Source organism: Diorhabda carinulata, chromosome 2 (assembly GCF_026250575.1).
Source record: "Diorhabda carinulata isolate Delta chromosome 2, icDioCari1.1, whole genome shotgun sequence".
Lineage (NCBI taxonomy): Eukaryota > Metazoa > Arthropoda > Insecta > Coleoptera > Chrysomelidae > Diorhabda > Diorhabda carinulata.
In genome coordinates, this window is record NC_079461.1 from 33971830 (window position 1) to 33996010 (window position 24181).

Below are 24181 nucleotides of genomic sequence, written 5' to 3' on the forward strand. Positions count from 1 at the left end.
CCACAGGGTACATATTTAGAGCATTGATTTAGTACATCTAGATCTCAGTTTTCAGTAAATAAGAAACCGTTATATTCAAAATTAAACAAATTATAAACAATTGAAAAAATTAAAAATTTACTCCTTTCGGTTAAATTATCTAAGCAACAAATTATCGAAATTCAATTTATAAAAGCTTATTTTGGAGTTTTTTGAATTCTCTACAATATTACCCATAGTAACAAAAACGAATATTGCATAGGTTCAGCGCAAAACGCAAAAAACAAAATTTGTACCGATTTTTTGGTGTTTTTATTGTTTAAAAAAATAACGCATAAATACAAAATTTTGAATTTTATGCACATAATTTTTATTTAACCCCAAGCACACGACGACGTTGTTTTTTTTTTTCTACTATTAATTTTGTCACGTAATTTCGTGAATGCCCTGGTCTAACTAGGCTTTAGCCAACTCAGAAAATATCCTTTAAGCAACTGTAACCGAATTTGCCTCTGAGTATAAAGATTAAATAAATTGGAAAGATTGCGAAAGCACTGAATCTCCAATCCTGTCACGATTGATTACGAAAAAATTAAAAAAAAACGTTTCAGGCAGGATATTGAGCTAGTTAGCTAAAATCACGAAATATTATACCAAAGAATGAAGCCAAAAAGGATTATGAGGATTATGAATGCAGCTACATTCTTTAGAGTCTTTTGGCTACTTTTGTTGTTGCATTTAGAGGTACTTAAGATAGGTTAGGTTATTTTAGGTTAGGTTAGGTTAGAAAAATAATAAAAGTTTACACTTACATGACCAATAGAACTTCATAAGCAAATCGGTTCGACAACTTTCTATAAATGTTTATAATATACTTAATATCTTATTGAATTTTTAACGAAACGGAATTAATTTTATAACCTTACAAAAGGTGTGGTTAGTGTTAGACATGAAACATGACACAACTGTCAATGTCAACGAGATGTCATACATTTTATTCATATCATTATTCAGGACGTATCAAAATTTAATATGAAAACAGTAGTTTCGAAAACGGGCATAGAAGTACTGTACCCTTGCACAATCCATCTCCTCACCAACGGTGCCAAAGTGGAATGCGAGTATAGATCGGAGCAAATCGGAAAGGATCTACTAGATTATATCTGTGAGTACTTAAACCTAGAAGAAAAAAACTTCTGGGGGCTTAGATTCGTAGACGTTTACGAACAGAGATATTGGTTGGAACCGAATAAGTTGATTAGATCGCAAGTGAAAAATTCATGTCCTGTACATTTTCACTTCAGAGTTAAGATATATCCACCGGAACCTTTTAAATTGTTTGACGAAGAAGCGAAATATCAAATTTTTATGCAGTTGAGATTCGATTTGGTAAGCGGGAGGTTGAAATGCGGTTCCACCGATTCGGCTATGCTCATAGGGTTGATTCTCCAATACACGTACGGTGATTACGATCCCACTGTTCATTTCGGTAACTATGTACAAGAAAAAATCCTCCTCAATCAAACTTTCAATATAGAAATGAGAGCTATAGCGGTCCACAAGAGCCATCTGAGAGGTCTGAGTATGGACCAAGCGCAAGATTTATTTTTACGCATGGCTAGCCAATTAGAAACTTATGGGATAGATCCACACCAAGTTGAGGATAGTTATGGGAATAAATTGACGTTATGGATCAACCATGAAGGCATGAAAACTTATAATAAAGGCGAAGAAGTTGATAAGTATGAATGGATGTCGATATCTGATATCGATCAAGAAGATAAGAAAATCGAGTTAAATTTAGTTTCTGGGGATTCGGTGACTTTACATTGTCTCACAGATAGCGAGTGTCTTTATATATTTCAAGAAATTCAAAGCTATTTTTCTTATTTTACGACGTTTGGTGCTCACTCGACGTTGGGACAAATTGATAATGAAAGTGAGGTTGACAATGATTCGCTCGATACTTTTGATGGTTCAGAGTCGGAGATTAGACACGATTATTTTTCACCCGGGAAACACAACGAAGAAAACTCACCCGCTCATCACCTCCACAATTTTTTATTTATTTTATTTATTATAATACTGTGTTTTTTGGCTAAAATATTCTATCGATGTAACGTGAACATTTTCGAAAATTTTCGTACATCCATGTGGTTTCAGTATGACATAAAAAAATATTTGAATTTTTGTTACCTGATTAGAGAATAAACGGTAGTGGATTTTATCACGTTTTTTTTATATTTTGAAAAAATAATTTTTTTGTACAACTTTCATTATAGTACTAAATGAAATAAATTCGTTAATACAGGGTGTTTCTGAATTCATTCGATAAAATTAGTACGAAATTAAGATGGGTCTCTACTAAAATAAAATTTTTTTAATCAATTCATGGTGTGGTAACTTAAATTGATTTTTTATTTATTTTTTTTTTTTTGATATTTTTCGTATTTTTTCAATATTCCTGTTACATTATACGGGGGTGAATCGTATTACATCTTCACTGCTTTGCACTCAACGTATTAAAACAATTGTAAATTATGATTTTTATTTTATTTCTCCGCAGCTATTACCTTTGGAAATAATATTTAAGATTAAAAAATATTTTTTAATTATCAAGAATCTCAAGTTATGACTTGCTGACCAGGCAAACGTTGTTCTTACTTGTTTCTGTTTTGATTTAAAATCATTTTCAAAAAATGTTAAATACAATATGTACAGGTACGATAAAGGCCGTTGTTAACGGGAGTTCACAACACGTGTTTATTTACATGAGAGTAAAAACTGTCTTTTCAATTATTAATAAATAATTATTGCACCGGAACTTAATGATAAATTCACGATGAGAGAGAAATTAACATGAGAGTGTACAAAAAATTCGAAATGATTTGCTACGATTCATACAAAAAGGAAATTGAAATATTCGATTGCCATCTTGCAATCCCTTCGCAGATATGTGATTAAATAAAAAAAATGAAAAAATCGCGATGGAAAAATGAGGGTTAATCGTAGAGGGGTGTAAAATTTAAAATAATACATTTTTATTCTAAATAATGACAAAAAAGTTTATTAATAACAAATAAAAAATAGGGGTTGATCGTAGAGGATTGAAAATAAGGTCTTTTATGTATTTTTTAATGGTGTATCATAAAAAAATAAAAACAATTTTATCTAAATGATAAAAAATAAAAATTTCATGAAAATCGGGCACGCAGCTTCGGAGGAGTTTAGTACAAACACCGCGACACAAAAATTTCATATAACAGATTTTATTTCTTAAAATCCCATCAAAAAAAAGTTTTAATGTAATGTAAGGGTTGCTTATTTCACTCCATTTAGTTGTTTGTGAGAGCACAAAAATTATAAAAATCCAAGTATCTAACGCTACTGAAATATTAGGAAAAAAAATAAAAACTCAATTTCAATCGCTACCTTTTAAGGGTGATATTTCGAAAAGTGGTGAATAGCGAAAATTATCTTATAAGAAAGATTCGATAAATTTTTTGGTTTGGAAGATTTATAGATTTTTATATCATTGTACGTGTCAAGTAAACAGTTCGCCATAAAAAGGCATTCTGAAGAAAAATATCATAAATTTCTAATTCAACTGCATATTGTCGAAAATCGTGTTACTTAAATAGAGAAAAAATTTAATTAGATTGCCTACAACTTATCAAAATCTTCACGGTACAATTCAAACAAAGAATCAATAATAAAATAACCTGAATGGTCAGTGATACTTGGAATTTTTCCAAAAGAATTTCCCACTTATGTTAAGTGATTCCTCTTAACATTCGCAGAAACATGTGGTTCATGCACGACGGAGCCCCTCCCCGCTTCCTAAATCATTTTCTTAATTATCGGATTGGTCGGGGAAGTCCATTTGCATGGCCACCACGAATAAACTTCCATTATGACTCTATAAGGCAGAATCTTGGAATGTCTTTCCAGGTTCAGAGAAATAGACTCCGTGTAGAAGTGCAAGGTTTCCACGGTTTGAATTGTACCGTGAATATTTCCATCTAAATATAAATTAAAGGAATCAATAGATCTAGTCTAGTGTGAGACCAGCTTCAGATCATTAAGCAGTACTTTTCGACTTGGAACATTTGTTACATATTTTTTTTTGTTTTTATTTGATTTGTAGGTTAGCCAACAAAATTTTTCTACTTTTCAATTCTCATGTAAGTAACACGATATTCAACAAAATGCAGTTCAATTAGAAATGTTTGTATTTTCAATAAATAATCACAATTTACGATAATTTTTTTCAGAATGTCTCTTTATGGCAAATGTACTACGATCTAAATATCCACATATCTCCGAAACGAAAAATTTAATCGAGTTAAACAAAGAATATGTTGAAAAAATCATTTTTGTTATAATTAGATTGTACAGGTTGTCCCTGTAAAAGTTATGGATATGCCACCCCTGGTTTTTAGAAAGTAGTGTGTAATCATCTATTGAAAATTCATATTGTTCGAATGTATAATTTAGAAAATATACTTAAATATAAATTCTGGTGTCTAAAACGTATGATAAAAATTATTAGTCCCGTTTTACGTCTGTATAAAACATTTAGATCTCGTTATCTTAATTATCATTATAAATTGCTGAAGCAAATGAACAATAAGAATTAACAATAAATTTTCGAATGAATATGTAAACTGAGGAAATTTATCTAGTTGATATAAAGATCCCGAAAACTCTTTCAACTACCTTCTAACTCTGTTCGCCATTTCTCTTCAATTCCACCAAGTTTATCCTTTTAAAATTTAATTCCAACTTTCCGAAACTATTTAGCTAAACAAATTGGCAATTTAGAAGGAGCTTTCAGCATCGAAAGACATTTTCTAACACGACATTTCGCGTGTCGAATTTTACTTCGGCCTCTCCAAACGGCCTCGGCGAGTGTCTCCCTGGAGTGCTATAACGCGCCGACCGTTGAGTGATAATTATAGATCACGTGACAATTATAGGTCACGTGATGACTAATTGTCGACGTTATTCCACTTTAACAGCATTTCGGGTGGTACTTTCATAAACTAGTACGTTCTCGAATCTTATTAATAACTCATAACGGCAATTTGATTAAAAGGGATTCAGGGTCAATTAAAGGTAATTTTTATACGAGAAAAATGTTTTTATAATAGCAAAGTTCAATGTATCATACATTTCGATTCGTAAAATATTGTTTCTACGGATTTTAAATATTCAGAAACTATTAAAAAGAAACAAGGAGGGAAAATAGTAATTAATTGTTCCGTAATTAGTTTATAAACTTTCTTTATTAATAACTACCCTTACGAGGCATTATATTAACATTACAATTTAATATTAAGATGATTCGGCATCTTTTTTCTAACTTAAACTAACTAATCATCAATGGGGAGGATGGGGGAATTGCGGACGCTGAAGGGAAATGACGCACTACATTCGTACTATCAATAATAATCGGTCTGTTTTTATTGATTATTAATCTTTAGTTATACATCTACAAAAACAATTATTAAACGAGATCAATCAACAAATAGAATATTTGTAGCAAAAGCACAACCTTGTCGGTCCGTAATTACCCGTAGCGCTCGGGGTAAATTCGCATTGACCCTGGGTTAATTACGGACTAGGTCCACATCATAGACAAAAATCGCAAGTAAAGCCTTTAGAAGAACTTCCTGCAGTGCAACACATAATCCAGTCTTCGGCGGGTGGATCACTGTACTTTTCCTAACAATAAATGCAAAACTAATCAACATTTCCTTCATTTTCAAAATTATTCAGATTAGATGTAGTTTTATTTTCTTTTTCTTGAGCTTTTCTTCTGTTCCTTTTCTTCTAGATTCTTTTTTTCCGGTGTGCTGGTAAAGATAATGGAATGCTTTTTATTTACTGCCCGTTTGCTGCGACGAATTTGTAGAGTTGGGACCTTTATTAAATCACTAAGAGGTACTGATGAATATTGACTTGTTTAACTTGTCATACTTTGGTTTAAATCAGCTTTACTTAAAGCATTATTCTGATTTATTTCGTCTTGATCAGGTACATTAGGAACGGACTCATCGATAATGTTTATTTTACTAGAGGGCTGAGAGTTAGTACACTTTGGTGTTTAATTTGCCACAATTCTACTACGGAACAAATTATGTGACGATATAATATGTTTTTAAAGGCAACTCTCTCCCTCCAGAAGTATTTGAAGAGTCGGGGGGTCAGTGTTTCGTTTTTGGGTGCTGCTCAATTTTTTTGTCAGTGCCTTCTCGTTTACGTACTTTCCATATTTTGAAATTGTTTTATTTAATAAATTTTGCTGTATGGTTTTGGTTTTTGGTTTGTATATATAAAGAAATGTAGATGTGCGGAAATTTATCCGAAACCTTGTTATTCGACGTTAAAGTATTTTCCCCGGTCTCCGATCTCTATAATCATCGGTAATAGAAACCGACAATTAACTCACTTTACCAACACCGGTCCTGTATTATCCCGTCATCGTTGCAGATTGACCGTTCGTCGAGCCACTCGTTGATTGAATTTCCCTGGAGAGTTTCGGCCACTGGCCACTATACTAGAACACAAAAGCGGCCCTTCGATGATATGATTTGGAAAATCCTGACGAATTAGAGTCTCTGCTCATCCCGTCGATTTATGTTATTTCCCTCACCCAGTCGGTTTTTTGGTTAGTGGCATGTCATCAATCGGTAAAACTCGCTTTTTTCATTTTATTTTATTGGCAACAATTTGACGGGAAAAGATGGAATGTGCAAATTTATACTCACACAGGATGCTATTATACTGTAACGTTTTTCGTTTTTATTCACACTCTTTCTATTCTATTCTCTAATTTCCACACTATACTATACACTTAACTTATATTAATTTACTTATAAATATCATTTAACTAATTCGAGCTTTTCACTACGACTATTCATTTAAAACTAACTTACTGCGTTTACACAAGCCATTTATATAACTAAACAAAATGAATAGACATTATAGAAATTATTTTTAAGAAATACTATAAATAAATCGTCCGCTATAATACAAAATTCTAAAAGGAAACATCGAAAGCGCTTCCGCCATTTATTAAAAATGTGAAATATGCCACGCGCATTCGTCGTATTTTCAAAATTCCATAGTAGTCGGCCTAGGGAACCATTTTGCGAATTTGTTCGTAAAAATACGTTTCGATAGAAACATTTATTTTACTGGGATGACAAAATAAAAGTGATTTTCTCTATAAAATGTTATGTAGACCACACTATACTATACACTTAACTTATATTAATTTACTTATAAATATCATTTAACTAATTCGTTATTTTTAATACGACTATTTATTTAAAACTAATTACTGCGCTTACACAAGTCATTTATATATCTAAAGAAAGTCTACAAAGTTCTAGAACAAAAAGAAATAAATGAATAGACATTCTAGAAATTATTTTTAAGAAATACTATAAATAAATCGTCCGGTATAATACAAAATTCTAAAAGGAAACATCGAAAGCGCTTCCGCCATTTATTAAAAATGTGAAAAATGCCATGCGCATTCGTCGTATTTTCAAAATTCCATAGTAGTCGACCTAGGAAACCATTTTGCGAATTTGTTCGTAAAAATACGTTTCGAAAGAAACATTTATTTTACTGGGATTACATAAAAAAAGTGATTTTCTCTATAAAATGTTATGTAGACCACACTATACTATACACTTAACTTATATTAATTTACTTATAAATATCATTTAACTAATTCGTTCTTTTTAATACGACTATTTATTTAAAACTAATTACTCCGCTTACACAAGTCATTTACATATCTAAAGAAAGTCTACAAAGTTCTAGAACAAAAAGAAATAAAAGAAATAGATAAATAGACATTCTAGAAATTATTTTTAAGAAATACTATAAATAAATCGTCCGGTATAATACAAAATTCTAAAAGGAAACATCGAAAGCGCTTCCGCCATTTATTAAAAATGTGAAAAATGCCATGCGCATTCGTCGTATTTTCAAAATTCCATAGTAGTCGACCTAGGAAACCATTTTGCGAATTTGTTCGTAAAAATACGTTTCGAAAGAAACATTTATTTTACTGGGATTACATAAAAAAAGTGATTTTCTCTATAAAATGTTATATAGACCACACTATACTATACACTTAACTTATATTAATTTACTTATAAATATCATTTAACTAATTCGTTATTTTTAATACGACTATTTATTTAAAACTAATTACTCCGCTTACACAAGTCATTTACATATCTAAAGAAAGTCTACAAAGTTCTAGAAAAAAAAGAAATAAAAGAAATAGATAAATAGACATTCTAGAAATTATTTCTAAGAAATACTATAAATAAATCGTCCGGTATAATACAAAATTCTAAAAGGAAACATCGAAAGCGCTTCCGCCATTTATTAAAAATGTGAAAAATGCCATGCGCATTCGTCGTATTTTCAAAATTCCATAGTAGTCGACCTAGGAAACCATTTTGCGAATTTTTTCGTAAAAATACGTTTCGAAAGAAACATTTATTTTACTGGGATTACATAAAAAAAGTGATTTTCTCTATAAAATGTTATATAGACCACACTATACTATACACTTAACTTATATTAATTTACTTATAAATATCATTTAACTAATTCGTTATTTTTAATACGACTATTTATTTAAAACTAATTACTGCGCTTACACAAGTCATTTATATATCTAAAGAAAGTCTACAAAGTTCTAGAACAAAAAGAAATAAATGAATAGACATTCTAGAAATTATTTTTAAGAAATACTATAAATAAATCGTCCGGTATAATACAAAATTCTAAAAGGAAACATCGAAAGCGCTTCCGCCATTTATTAAACGCAAAAAAAAGTAATTACGGATAAGTAACACTGAAAAATATATGTATAAAAAAGTGGGAATATGATATTTATCAATTTCTAAAGTAATTTGTAATTTTCGCTTGCTTTACATATCTTTGAGCAGTGTATTTAGGGCCTCTAATATCTTAGTATTATATTTTACAATAAAATATTGACCAGATGTTGATTTGGTGGCAATAGAGTATTATATCAATGATTATTCTTGTCAATCTGACAAAAAATTGATTAAAATTTGCAAAATCAATCAATCTAAAGTGGTGTTCAAACTACTCAAAAGAATAAAATTCATTTTTAGATCGTATGCAAATTAAACCAATAAAATTATTCCTACCTGTCGATTGTAGACTTTTTCTGTTCACAGATTGTAGATCTTCCAACCTCATACTCGCCGGCCAAAACTTTTCCACTTTCTCCCTTGTTAAGTCTTCCAATAATTACGCTTTTTTGTTTAAAGGACAATGTGTTGTGTTTTCTTTTAAGGGGCATTTTTATTTAAGCAAATATTAAAATAAAAACCCACTTTTATCACCTAAAATGGCATTACAAACATCCCAGCAAAGTATGTAAATATCCCTGCTCAAAAGCGTACAAAAGCAGTGAAAACGGTGCACATCTGTTTAATGTGAGTCCCAGATAGAAACAAAAGGGTAATTGGGGGAATCCCTGAACGTCTAGTCATAATTTCTATAGGAAATAAGCCTGAAAGTACAGGTCTGATTACCGAGTACTATGAAATTCTGATTAGAGAGTATCCAATGTATCGAAAATGTTTGTTCGGATTACCGATTCTGCTCTGTTTTATTACTGAAACTATAAAAATTATTTCTTGTAATTATTAACGCCCAGCCAAGGCTATTAGAGATGGAGACATGAAATTTTGAGGGTATGTTTGTATCGGTGTGTAGAGGTGCTAATTTTGCAAATTCGATTTTTTCGTTTTTCTCGGCCGCTAATTGGGATATCGACTTCGTTTTTGCACTAAAACATTCTCCGTACAAATATCTAAAAACTAATTTCTGCGATTTTCAAAATTCGACTTGGAAAGGGTTCAAATTCATTTGATGGAGACTGTATGGAGCTTCGATCTATAGATTCTGTGTTACAAGTTAGGTTAGGTTGTACAATACCCATCAGAGTTCCTAAACACGCTGAATCCTCCAGGTTTCCCGGCACATAGATTTATTCTAAAGGTTGGAACACCGATAATGTTGTTACGAAATCTCAATCCTCCCAAACTGTGCAACAACAATCAATAAATCACAAGGTGAATCTTTGAAAGTGGCAGGAATCGATTTGATATCTTCTAAATCTTCTAAATAAGTCATTTCTCATTGAATTATCCCTGTATTGGGCGTGGGTCAATAAACCGCGGACGAAGCCGCGACGGGTATTGCTAGTTTTGTATTTAAATAATACCTTTTTGTACAACTATCATTGAAAATGACGTCCCAAAATCTGCTGAGGTGTTAGAAGGTTGAAAGAACTTTTTCCGAATTTCCATAAGCAATTAAATGATGAATCTATTGTAATCTATTTGTTTATGATTCTGTTAACAAAGAAGTGGAGGATCTACGAACACAGTGGACTGTAAATTACTTTGGTTCTGACAGTTTGAGACATTAGACAACTATAGATGTCATTTAACCAAATTCATACCAATTGGATTGTGAACAGAACCTATTTTTGGTGGTGGTTCCCATTTTATTCATTTCTGTCTTTTATTCAGCATATTTCATTAAGAATGAAACGTCTAGGCATTGAATGAATCAAAAGTGATAAATTAATTTATTGGTGAACTAATCCAGCGATCAGCGATGTTGGATTTCGGCATTCGACATCAATCACTCGCACTCCGAATGAACACAAAGAGAACGTTCACTTCTTTCGTTATAAAGGGCGTGAAAAGTTGTAAAAGTTCTTCAAATTTTTTTATCCATTCGTAGATGGTTGCGGTATGAATCAGGATCTACATCTGCTGATTCTTTTACCAATGAGTCTGAAGCTCCAAACACATTTCTCCTTGCAATCCATGGTCGCACCCACCAACGTCGACTTTTTCTTTGCTTCTTATTTTTTTAAAATCTTCGACCAAACGAGCGCAACTTCCTTAGACAACATATTCGATGGAATGAGTTCGTTTTTTTATCATTTTGTGTGTGTCTTGTGAGCGAGTGAATCTTTTTTAAAAATAGTTGTTGAAAATCAAAATCTCGGTTCATCGAGCAGCGATTTCTAGGTCACCTCATCTGAATCCCATAAAACAAGCTTGGGATCAATTGCAGAAAGCCGTTGACCACCACAAATCACGATCAGTAACCTTATAACAGCTTATACATCTACAGCTTGAAGAAGGAATCGCAAAAAATTGTCATACGTATAAATGGGGGGTAGTTGGTGGGTAATATGGGTAATTTGGGCGCTTAAACGGTAGTCCCCATAAAAGAAATGAAATTTCTTCACATTGGCTTCCATTTTCCAATAAAACACTGGAGTTTATACAACATTGAACTATGCAGATAATTTTTTAATCATGAACTATCATGAACCTTCAAGGTTCAAGTAAATTAGATTCAATTGAAGCTTTCTCTTATTGAATTCCTTAAATAAATAATTATGGTTTATTCTTCTATATTAGGAGTTGATTTGATTTTTAATATTCTGATTAAATTAAATAATTAAGATTCAGGAATATTATCAAATCATATCGTAGCATTTTACTCCCTAGAATGAATTTTATTTACTAGATTGAATACTGACGCGTGTTTCGACAACCAATACTTAATTTTCCCACCAATTAATCATCTCCCGCGAAAATTTCAATGCTTTTTAATGTTTATGTCATGATTGTGCTCTTTAAACCGGACAATAACGGATCTCTAAGTCTGTCCAATATACCTTCCAAATTTCTTTTACAGTGTAATGGTTAGTGTTGGTGTAAACAGTGTAAATATCGCCGATGGTTCCAGAAATTCCAATTTACTAGAATGAAAGTAGATATGGTTAGATTAATGCTAAGTTTGATTCGCCTCTATTATTTTTTATGACGCAAATTTGAGACTTGGAACTAACTGTATATCAGATCCCCGATCGAGGAACCGTTTACAATCCAGATCACATTCTCGAAGATAAAACGTCGATATAGTGGAGGAATAGAAACGGCAACACATTATGCAAAGTGTATTTCAAAATGTAACATTATACAAATTTTATTTATTTATTTGACAATAGGCTCACGTCTCTACTGGAGTTGTGAGTAATATAATTTGAGAATAGTGAACGGCGATCTGTCTCTCCCGATACAACGAGGGAACGATGAAAGGGATTGTCGGGATCCGCCTCCTACCAGTGCAGTCTCGACAAAAATTTCAAATTTCAATTGTAACGACTTCGAAACGAGTCGAAACGGAATTGAATTTCGAAATTCATAAACTAGAAAAAGATACGAATATTATCGTGGTTTGATCCTCTGGAATGGGATTGGTGACAGATCAATTACGAATCAATTTGTACCACAGACGATCCTGGTTATCTGATATTCATATCGTAAAGTTTGGGACTGCTTGTCAGTTATTTGTTCGCATCGAAGAGGACAAACATGCAACAACGTCACCAGAGTCGACTTTCCACTCAACGACGACCATGATATAGATGCTGGTATTTCGACTATGACAGCATCATTTTCTTCAGTTCAAGGGTCTTCATGACTCGATTTTTATTTGGCTACTGCAATAACTTCTTAAGATATAATCTTGCAAACGACTAAATCGAAACTGGGCATAGACTTAGGGTATTATTATACCTAGTGGATGCTTCACGACGTGTTCAGTTTGCTAGTTGTAAAAATGCTATCAAATAGTGAGTATATGTTGCTAGCTTTCCTTTTAGAGAAAAAAGAAGAAGAAGGAAGAGATCAGTGGACCTAAACTTCGTTATTTTGAAAGGAATGCTGTGGTTTTTATTAAATTTTTGTAATCTACGTGAAATTTCAATATAACTTTATGTAAAGCATTTTTACCTATAGTCCATCATTTTGTAATTATTTCACATTTTCGAAATTTTTGGACACATACAGTCCTTCACTAAAAAAATTATATTTCTAAGTTTAAGTGAGTCAGGTCTAATAATTTTGGGATTTGGTCAAAAATAACACTTACAGCTTCCAAAATGTGTGGAAACCTTGATAAAAATTTATATAGGGTATTCAGAAAATGGTGTCGAATTTCGATATCTAAAAACTTCGAAAACAGTTTTTTGTAGAAACGTGAAAAAACTGAAATTTTCATGGTTTTCAATTATCGGTTGTCTAGAGCGACCAGAAAAAAGAGAACGTATCAATAAACAAACGCTTAAGCGCTGCAAAAGTGTTCAAGAAATTATTTTATCTGAAACAAGCATTTCGGAAAACCCATGCAAGCAAATTTTCAGAACACTAGTCGCAGTACTGTACATTGGAGACGACGCATTTGAAGGAGTCGATATCACCAACAGAAAAAGCTGGTTGTGCCGAGGTGCGTGCCAGTCACCATAATGTAACAGGATGACTGATCTGGGGATCCAATGGGACCCCTTGTACCTAAAACAAGTCTTCGAAAAGAACACACACAGCATGTGCTGGGCTAGGAAACAAATAGCCTCAATCCTTCTTACATTAATAATAAATAACGTAGCCTATTGTTGAGTTTTTTCAAAAAATATTGGTTCTGTATCTACATCACTTTCCTCGGGGTTGATAATGACTTTTCCTTATCCAGAATGGATTCTAAACCAATGTAGTTAATTTCAACGATTCACCTTTAATTAACTACTAATCTGTTCATCTCTCATCAATTTATGAATCTTTATTGAATGGAAGTCTGAGTCACGCGCAGTGATTAAACATTTGCGTTTGAACGAGCTCATTTATAACATAATCACGTGTTACAAATTCGAATTGTGACTATTAAGCAAATTGTTGAAAATATTGGTCTTATACCATATGGTGTGGAGATTAATGCAAAGCTAATATGGAATAATTGTCTTCGCCTTGAGTATCACTCACGAACGAACAAGCAAAATAGAAAAGACATTAACACTATTTTGGTAAAAATAAGACAAAAATAGCTTTCTAGTTATTCCTATTTTGCTAATTGCAGTATAATTTTGAAAAATTTGAGGGATGAAATAAATCGTTTTGGTTAGTACCCCTTTCAGTAGGTTTTCTACATGTCCCGCCTTTCGTACGATCAAGGAATGGGGTGGAAAATGACGATACGTTTTCTATTAGCATCTCGGGTGTCGCAGAAATTCACGAATAAGATAGTTTTCAGTTTATTCGCCATTTCTAAACCTTTTTCTTCAAATAGAAAATGGAAAACCGCCGCGTTTTTATTAAAAAAACTATTTGGTAGCCAAAACAACAATTAGAATTCAACATATTTTTATATATGGATTATTTCATTTTAAAATAAAAAGTTTTTGAGGTTATTTTTTAGTATGACACATTTTCTGCAATACTAATGTTGAAAGCTTACTCAATTTTTGTTAAAAGACGAATTAAAGGGTTTTGTTTGATAAAAATTTCTTTGTTATACGAGAGTTGGCTATTTAATAACTGTCTGCGCGTCTAGAGGGCGCCCTAGATGGGCGAGGTAAAAAAAACGAGTAGTGCGTTGGGTATTTAGTTATCTTGTCTATACACCTTCCAAAACACTTTTCCGTCACTATTATAGTATCTGTGCAGTGGCAGTTTGAAATGAACGTGCTTTTTTATCACCATGTGTGACGAAAAGTTGAAAAAAAAAACTCCGACTTAGTGTTATAAATTGTTGCAAGAGGCCTATGGAGACAATTCTTTGACCAACGCCCAGGTCGTCCTTTGAGTGTTTTAGCTCCGGAAACAGTGACCAAAATCAACCAAATTGTGCGTGCAGATCTTCGAATGAGCATCCAGATGATTGCCGAGGCTGTCAACGCCGATAAAGAAACGGTTAGAGAAATTTTACAAATGACAAAAGTCTGAGCGAAGTTGGTGTCAAAAAATCTGACTCCTGGCCAAAAGCTCTTGCATCAACGGTTCTGCTCAGATTTCCTCGAAAGGTTGGGAAAAGATCTGCTTTGAAAGGGACCCGATTTGAGTCGATGGAAGCGGTAAAGCAAAAAACGGCAGAGCTCCTGAAGGCACTCACCAAAGAAGACTTCCAGCACTGCTTCGATCAATGGAAAAAACGTATATGGAAAGGTGTGTGGCGAGGAGAAGGGATTATATTGAAGGGGAGCATTCGAATGTAGAATATTTTTTATAATAAAACCCTTTTTATTAACCAGTCTCGTTACTTAATCTTATATATATTAAAAAAATTGATTATTTCCATTCCGAGTCCGTTCAGGCGTTCTACCCAACCGATTTGCTTAATTTTTTTTTTCAATGAAAGATATTGATGCACAGATCAGCCATCAACTATCGGATTTCATCTAATTTCCACCATTTTCAATACTCAAATGCGATTTCCTCCTGTACGTTACTTATGGGAGTTTTTCACATACACACGTTCTATCCTCAATATCTCAGGTTCTATTCAAGATAGAGACTTCGTTTTGGTTTAAGAACACTCGCTAAAACACCTTCTTTCTTTTGATTTTTTTGAACACTTAAATCGGTTGAGTTGGAGAGGAGTTAGGTGCGGACATTCAATGTGGAGTTATGGATTTTTGTAGGGTTTTGACTATTTTTCTACATTCAAAGATCTATATCTCAGGTTCTAATATAGCTACAGAGTTCGTTTTGGTTTAAAAACACTCGCTAAAACACCTTCTTTCTTTTGATTTTTTGAACACTTAAATCGGTTGAGTTGGAGAGGAGTTAGGTGCGGACATTCAATGTGGAGTTATGGATTTTTGTAGGGTTTTGACTATTTTTCTACATTCAAAGATCTATATCTCAGGTTCTAATATAGCTACAGAGTTCGTTTTGGTTTAAAAACACTCGCTAAAACACCTTCTTTCTTTTGATTTTTTGAACACTTAAATCGGTTGAGTTGGAGAGGAGTTAGGTGCGGACATTCAATGTGGAGTTATGGATTTTTGTAGGGTTTTGACTATTTTTCTACATTCAAAGATCTATATCTCAGGTTCTAATATAGCTACAGAGTTCGTTTTGGTTTAAAAACACTCGCTAAAACACCTTCTTTTTTTTTGAGTTTTTGAACACTTAAATCGGTTGAGTTGGAGAGGAGCTAGGTGCGGACATTCAATGTGGAGTTATGGATTTTTGTAGGTTTTTGGCAATTTTTCTACATTCAAAGATCTATATCTCAGGTTCTAATATAGCTACAGATTTCGTTTTGGTTTAAGAACACTCGCTGAAACATCTTCTTTCTTTTGAGTTTTTGAACACTTAAATCGGTTGAGTTGGAGAGGAGCTAGGCGCGGATATTCAATGTGGAGTTATGGATTTTTGTAGGTTTTTGGCAATTTTTCTACATTCAAAGATCTATATCTCAGGTTCTAATATAGCTACAGAGTTCGTTCTTTTCTATTATAATGATTTCTGATACTTATTTAATGGATTCGATGCGAGCGAAGCCGCGGGTAAAAGCTAGTAATTTAATGATTATAATCAATAAGACTAAGAATTAAAATTGACCAACAAGAAGTTTACAACATTTTTGTTTGCAATTAAATAGCAATTCTCAATTTTATGAGTGAGAGAATGTATTGAACCGCTTAAAACCACCATTAAATCTTCTTTAATCTTCCCTGCGTGACCAAAATAAGTTTCTTAAAGCTGTAACTTTATATTAAGTGTTGAAAAACTGCTGGTTTAATGTAGAAACTAATTAGAACGCCTTATTTTCTAAAAACCCTGGCAAAATCGATAAAAAATCAGTAATATTTGGTCTGCAGATTTTATATCCAGGTATTACCTGACTTATCAAGGCTCTATAAGCAACATCCCGGTTGGTATTAATGGTAATGGCAGCTCTTTCATGTAGATTGGCTTCTGTTGATTTACGTTTCTCTTTAAACTGCTTCTTTAATCCAGACACACGTTTTTTAGATGGTGTTTTCATATACCAGCAGGGATTTCGCTGGTAAATGGGCACTAAAGCACTTTAGAAAAACCAAATCTGTTAGCGTGAACATCGCCATCCCTCTTAGCAAATTGTGAATGACATAATTTTATAGTAAATTATTAAAAATCGATGGACATAAAACTTTTATTGAACCACCTAATGCTGGACGACGAAAATGATACATTTATGGTAAATACATCAGTTAACGTGTTAATTAATTGAAGAGTGCTCTTCAAATATGCATTTCAGTAGCTCGTTCTTTATGATAAAAGACATTCTAAACCCCAAATTCTTCATCATCCACCGACATATCAGAATTAGATTTTCCAGAAGCCAGAAACCTCATTCGCCAAACAAAACAGAACATATTCATATATAAATATATAAAATATCCATTTGGAAAATGGTGCTCATAATAAATTTAAGATCGGACAGTCAGTCTGCATATTTTGAGTCCGATATTACGCGCGTGTTCGCCTTATGCCCCTCGACACAAAAATGACCCCAGTTGATTTTCGTTTTGAGTCCCCGAGAAACGTGACAAAATCTCCTTGGGGAGTTTAAGCCGTTCTGTAAATGCTATTCGGACTTTTCCTGTCTGTATCATCGCACTACACTTTTGATAATTCAAAATATTTTCAGAGTGAAAATATGTCAAGATATTCGCTTATTACGAATGTTTCAATACCCAAGAGAATTTCGGTTTGAAACTTTGCTCTTTTCTATTGAAAAATCATCAAAAATGTATGAAACGGGATACAGTTTTAGTTTCCAAGCAGATATGTTTGAAAATGACGATACATTCTGACCAATTATAAAGAAATAAATTGTTGTTTACATTTAGGTTCGTAGCCTTGTAATTTTTCTCCACTTCCTTCAATTCCTTTGCTATTTCTCTCCAAGGTCTTCGTTTCCTCCGCCGTTTTTTTGGTCTATTTCTTTTCCTCTAGCCTTCTGGTGACTTTCAAGAGTTTTTCTTCGTCCATTCATTACAAGAAACGCGCTGATTGGTGACTAATTGAAAACTGTGTAAATTCCATGGTTTGATCTTCTCATCTATCCTAATTTCCTCCAGAAATTCTTCTTAGTATTTTTCTATCCCAGATTTCCAATTTCTATTTAGTTTTATTCATCGTTGCTCAGGTTTCACAGTCAGAATGGGTCTCAAAATTATCTTTCGTAGTTCTGGATATCTCTTTCATTTATTATCTTACTAAATACATGAAATTTTTTACTTCCCCGAATTCCATATACATCTCATGATGTTTATGTTGAAATTGGTTTTTATCTTGCTTCAATTTTGTTTTGTCATTACTGATAAGTGTAGGTTTACTTTATCCGCTGCTTTTATTAGTTGTTTTGTAGTTTCTTCTTTGTGCTTTCGTCTGATTCATGCTATCAACGCGACATCATCGACATAACCTTAAAATTGATGATACCCTTTCAGTTGATACTAATTATGCCTTCGCGTTTATAAACTTTTATGAAAACATATTTGATTATTTTAATAAACCAATTATTCTTGGTTTGAATATACAACCTTTCGTTTAATAATCCTCTGCTTTTAACAATACCCAGCTAACGCATTATTATTTTTTAGGCAATTTGCATAAATTTTAGATCATTTACTCAGTAACCCATTAAGAATACAAGTCCATTACGTAAAGGGTTACCAGACACGGCCGTGTGAAAATGAAAGAAGACAGAAAATCCCGTACTATAATAAACGAAACGAACGAGAGAAATTTCTTCTTTGAACTAATTTCATTTACAGGTGCGGCTCGAAAAAAAAAATAAAAAAATAACATAAACACGGTTACCAAATTTATCCAATACATTCTTCTATTTCGTAACCACTAAATATTCTGATAAAGACCGAAATAGGTCGAAACGTCAAGATTTTATACTTGTAAACGAAAAAGAGGTTTATGTAGTGAAAAGTTATACAAAATTAAAAACACCCAGATGCAATTTTTCCCATACCTTGTCATTTTGTGAGATACAAAGAAAACAGAAAATTGAAATACACATTTCTAAACACATCGACTTTGTTACATTCTAATAACTCATTCCAGTGATACCAGTAGTTCTTATGTAGAAGAATATAGCTCGAATCTTGGTCACGTGAACCACCAACGCCAAATATCAGGGACCTACCGTGCAAATGAACTACTAAGGATCATAGATAAATATTAAGATGTGTGTATGTGTGTATAAATACATTATAAAAGTTTCACTATTAACTTGACGTTTTCAACAATAACATGACCATAATGTTTAAAAAAAGAAGAATATATTGACAAGTATGATTCATTAAACCAAATGTGTATAATTACATTAGGAAAGTTTTACATTTAATTCGATGTTTTTAACAAGAACATGACCACGATGATAAAAAAAGAAGAATCTAATGACAAGTATGAATCATTAAACGAAATAGATTTAATGAAAGAGTGGATTTTAAAGAAAGTATAATTCAATTTTTGTTTTCATCTTTCGTGTTATTCAGATTTATATAATAAAGTATTAGAATTAAATTTCGTTCATTTTTTTCATACGAAATATATTCAAACTTGACAAGATGGATACGAGGGTTGTATAACAAGTTTCCGATCGATTTTATCAATTTTAAATCGTAAAAAATTTAAAAAGAAAACATTTTCGAATGATTTTCGTCGTGTAGATTAACAAAAAAACATAATAAATCTCGTCAGACGTTATATGAAAAAATTATTCGCAATTATATGGAAAAAAGTGAGGTTATGATAACATTTAAGTCATAAAACCATATAAAACCTTCAATTTTCTCTATTTCTCTACTTCTTATGTAGAAGAATATAGCTTGAATCTTGGTCAAGTGGACCACCAACGCCAAATATCTGGGAGTCATCATGGAATAAAGAATGACATTCAAGGATTACGTCGACTACCTAGAGGACAAGACAAGGAAAGCAAAAAGATGAATAGCAGGATTTATAAGAAGTTTCTAACCCAATCAAAATATGAAGCACGCAATACACGTTCCTTGGTGCCTCAGAGACCATCAGATCTACCAACAGTTGGATTAGAAGATTATATATGTATAGCTGTCACCTACCGTGCAAATGAACTACTAAGGATCATAGATAAATATTAAGATGTGTGTATGTGTGTATAAATACATTATAAAAGTTTCACTATTAACTTGACGTTTTCAACAATAACATGACCATAATGTTTAAAAAAAGAAGAATATATTGACAAGTATGATTCATTAAACCAAATGTGTATAATTACATTAGGAAAGTTTTACATTTAATTCGATATTTTTAACAAGAACATGACCACGATGATAAAAAAAAAAGAAGAAACTAATGACAAGCATGAATCATTAAACGAAATAGATTGAATAAAAAAGTGGATTTTAAAGAAAGTATGATTCAATTTTTGTTTTCATCTTTCGTGTTATTCAGATTTATATAATTAAGTATTAGAATTAAATTTCGTTCATTTTTTTCATACGAAATATATTCAAACTTGACAAGATGGATACGAGGGTTGTATAACAAGTTTCCGACTGATTTTATCAATTTTAAATCGTAAAAAATTTTAAAAAAACATGATTTCCGTCGTGTAGATTAACCAAAAAAATAATAAATCTCGTCAGACGCTATATAAAAAAATTATTAGCAATTATATGGAAAAAAGTGAGGTTATGATAACATTTAAGTCAAGTATATTTGTTAAACTACGTTTCTGGTTGTTTTATTCCTTTCTATTGATACATATTAAACAGTTAAAAATAGTAGTTTTGTTAGTCTTAATCATTATCTTCGTATCTCATAATATCTAATTACAAATTGTACGAAAAAATCAATATTCGATTATAAAATATAAATATAACCTAAAATTAACATTGTCTATACGTTGAGTATTAACTTTGGCAACTCCGCTCTGTCATTTTTTGTAATATTTCCGTTTCTTTGTTCACAGTTGAAATAGAATAATCTCAAACCGTTCCTGTTTTCTCTCTAATTTCGCATACAAATTCATGTGTACTCTGACATGGTCTGACAATTAGAATTTTAGAAATGCTAACGATTATATGATTTTCGTAGCTAAAATTCAAGCTTGATTAATTCTTTACTAGCTTTCTAAAGTGTCGGACATAAAATTTACTCGTTCGTTTTACACGGTCTACAATGAAATTAAAATTTAAATATTTGCAGCAAAGCAAATTTCCGTTTTTTCCACAATTAACCCCTTGATGTTAATTTTTATCACTGACGTGATATTCGAAATATTACGACGTAGATATATCTTAATTTGACTATCTGTCTACTGACGTTTTTGAGGAAATATCATATTTGAACAAATATAAAAGGCCGATACATTCCCGGAAAGATTGGCCTCTTGTTTGGAGCTCCTCGATTGTGTTATTGCGGTAAATCTTTACATACATTTTTGTAGCTTTCTTATCTTTTCAATATCTTCTCGCATTTGGTCTTTCCACCTTATTCTTGTTCGTATTCTTGGTGTATTTTCCATTAATTTCTAGAGAAACCCAATTTGGTTGAATCTCTATATATGTATTAATACCATTTCAGCCTCAGAGATTTTATAAGTTTAACTCTGTCTTGTCTTCCTTATCTCCACTTTCATTTTCATTCATTTCCTCTGTGTTTGCAACATTTAAATCATAATTCCTCTATGATTGAAATCAGTTGTCTAAACCTCCACTCTTCTTACCTCATGGATTTGTCCAATGAAAACGTCTAAATGAACTCAATTTACCAAATATAGAATAGGTTTTCTGGAAAATCCAGTCCATCAAACTTTACCAATAAGAAGAACCTTACCACTCCAATTGAATACGGAGAACTTATAAGAGGAAAACAACGATGAAAAACATCAGATTGGTAACTCAAAGAGAAGTAATTGAGAAAATAAAAACAGTCCTGAACCCAAAGAAAGCGCCTAGTCACGATCAACTCTCAGGAGCAATGTTAAAACTGAAGATTTTTATCAATGTTGTTTATAGACCAGAGGGGTAACCATGATTTTAAAATCTTACGATTCATGAACCACCAAGTTCCCAGGAAAAGCATATGAATAGAGAATCAAAATTACCATATGGAAACAAATCAAAATTTGTTGATATAGAAAATCCCAAGCTGCAGATTCCGAAGCCCTTTTAAACATATGGATGACAGCATTAAAATTATCCCAGATCAAGCAACAACAACAAGACAAGCTACATAATCCTGTAAACATTGAAATGCTGCTGCTTCTCTGGAGATCTAAAGGAAAAGAATCCTTCAAACCAGCGGTGAATATCAAGTGAAAGTCGTTGAAGTGAAAGTTTACTTTAAGTGAAGTTTTATCAAATTTATCAAAAAGATTGGAAGATTAAACAAATTCTCATTTCGATACAAGGACTGAATCAACGATTCTTTCCATTTTGGTGCATATATCGTTGATATTACTTCGATTACTGAATCAAAAAAGTAGCTGGAAGTAATATGAATTAGAAAATATGTCTGTACAACAAAAACACGAAAACAAAATAGAATCCGATGAACCAAGAAACTTTTGAAATAGACTACCACACATCCAGTGACCGCAAAAATAATATTAACGATACAAATAACGAAACCGACGAAATAGATAAATAAGTACAATAGGAATATGGGACATACCAGTAGATATGTCTTAGAAGAAAGAATGGGCAAGATTAATGGAAACATCTTGCCATCTGAGGTCAATTAATTGAACAAGATCATCTCCAAGTATCTCTAACGATCCGGAATGAGGAGGAAGGTATAGCAGACTACGTCATCTCGAGAAAAGTGTGTGGCGCAGTTGCCTTAGACAGACCCAGTTTTCGTTACCAGTTCACTGCTGCATTTCGACGAATGTGGACGTGTTTTCCTGACATGGATCACTTAAATTTGAGCTCTTAGTCGAATTCTGATGACCAAAAGTCAAGATCGAAGCGGTCCAGAAGTAAATTTATGAAAAAAAGTAAGTAAAAATGAATTCTGCACGTGTTGACTGCGTCTCAGCTTGCGCCCGGCCTTACAGCCAGCGGAGTCCAAAGATCCACCTCTAGACGCCTGATCTTTGTAGTTTTTATGGAGCAATGTGCCAATATGTGAAGAAAACGAAGAAATTAATGGAAATAATTACTTCATGATACGGGAAAAAGGAAGCTACTATTAAAACAATCGATTATTGTTAATTGTCGTCCCACCCCTATTTATGAATAGTATTATATTTCAATTTGTTAGTCAAAGTACCTGCTTATATTTTGTGATATTCTTTCTATAGTCTATGAACAATATAAACCACCCCAAAAATTCCGCATAGTAAACACACATTGACCTACTTCAATTGGTAATTTTCATTCCGAAAAAGAACAAGTGTTAATGCCGTTGTCTTCATTTATAGTGTACGCGTTTTGTACAACCACAAAACTCACCCCAAACAATCTAACAAAATGATTGCTATTACAACTCGTATAATGAATAAGACAGCTTTTAGTTCACACCCGATACAATAGTCCTGTGATTGCCGAAGGATAATCCTGGCTTACGGCCACAATTGACAGGATCCGTGACGTATAATATCAACATAGGGGTTGAGGTGCTCGCCGGAAGGTATTTGGCTTATGTGCTGTAATACCGTAATGATTTATACTCGTACATACAGAGCATAAGTACGAATGAAAATATTAAATAACCAACTATTAAGAATAAACAATGAATTCTATATTTAAATTAAATAAATCCGCTATATATGGACGATATTATGAAAAATAACGAATAGTTTTTTTATTTGGAAGCAACAGACAAAATTACGTGACAAACGGCTCTTTTTTTATCGCTACGAAAGTTGCTACGAACGGTTAACGGGAAAACATAAAAGTCGTTTATGTTGAAAGTCATCAACGGCAAACAACGGCGTCAAACGGCAGCTATGAATGATTTTATCCATTCCAATGTTTTTGATTTCGTCAAAGCAAACGTCAACAGCAAACGGAAAGTCAAGTTTATGAGTCGACCTTACTCAGACTTGTGATGATGATAATTTGCGTATTATTGAGTTAAAAAGGGATAGGGTATTAAGACAGATAAACAACTATTCTTAACTGTTATTTCTTTCCACGTAAATCTACTAGCAACAATATTTTTTCAATGCCTAACGTCATAACCATCCAACTTCTTAATTTTATCATTAATAGACTAGAGCTGACATCTGATGAATCCAATTGACCATAATTCTTACAACA

The 24181-nt window shown here is 32.5% G+C and overlaps 1 protein-coding gene across 1 annotated transcript; it reads left to right on the top strand.

The window, feature by feature from the left end:
- Positions 1-1011: 1011 nt before the first annotated feature.
- Positions 1012-22234, top strand: LOC130904275 (FERM domain-containing protein 3-like). Its single transcript, XM_057816940.1, has 2 exons — positions 1012-1961; positions 22054-22234. Exons 1-2 carry the CDS (start codon positions 1012-1014, stop codon positions 22232-22234), a joined length of 1131 nt encoding a protein of 376 aa, XP_057672923.1.
- Positions 22235-24181: the final 1947 nt, after the last annotated feature.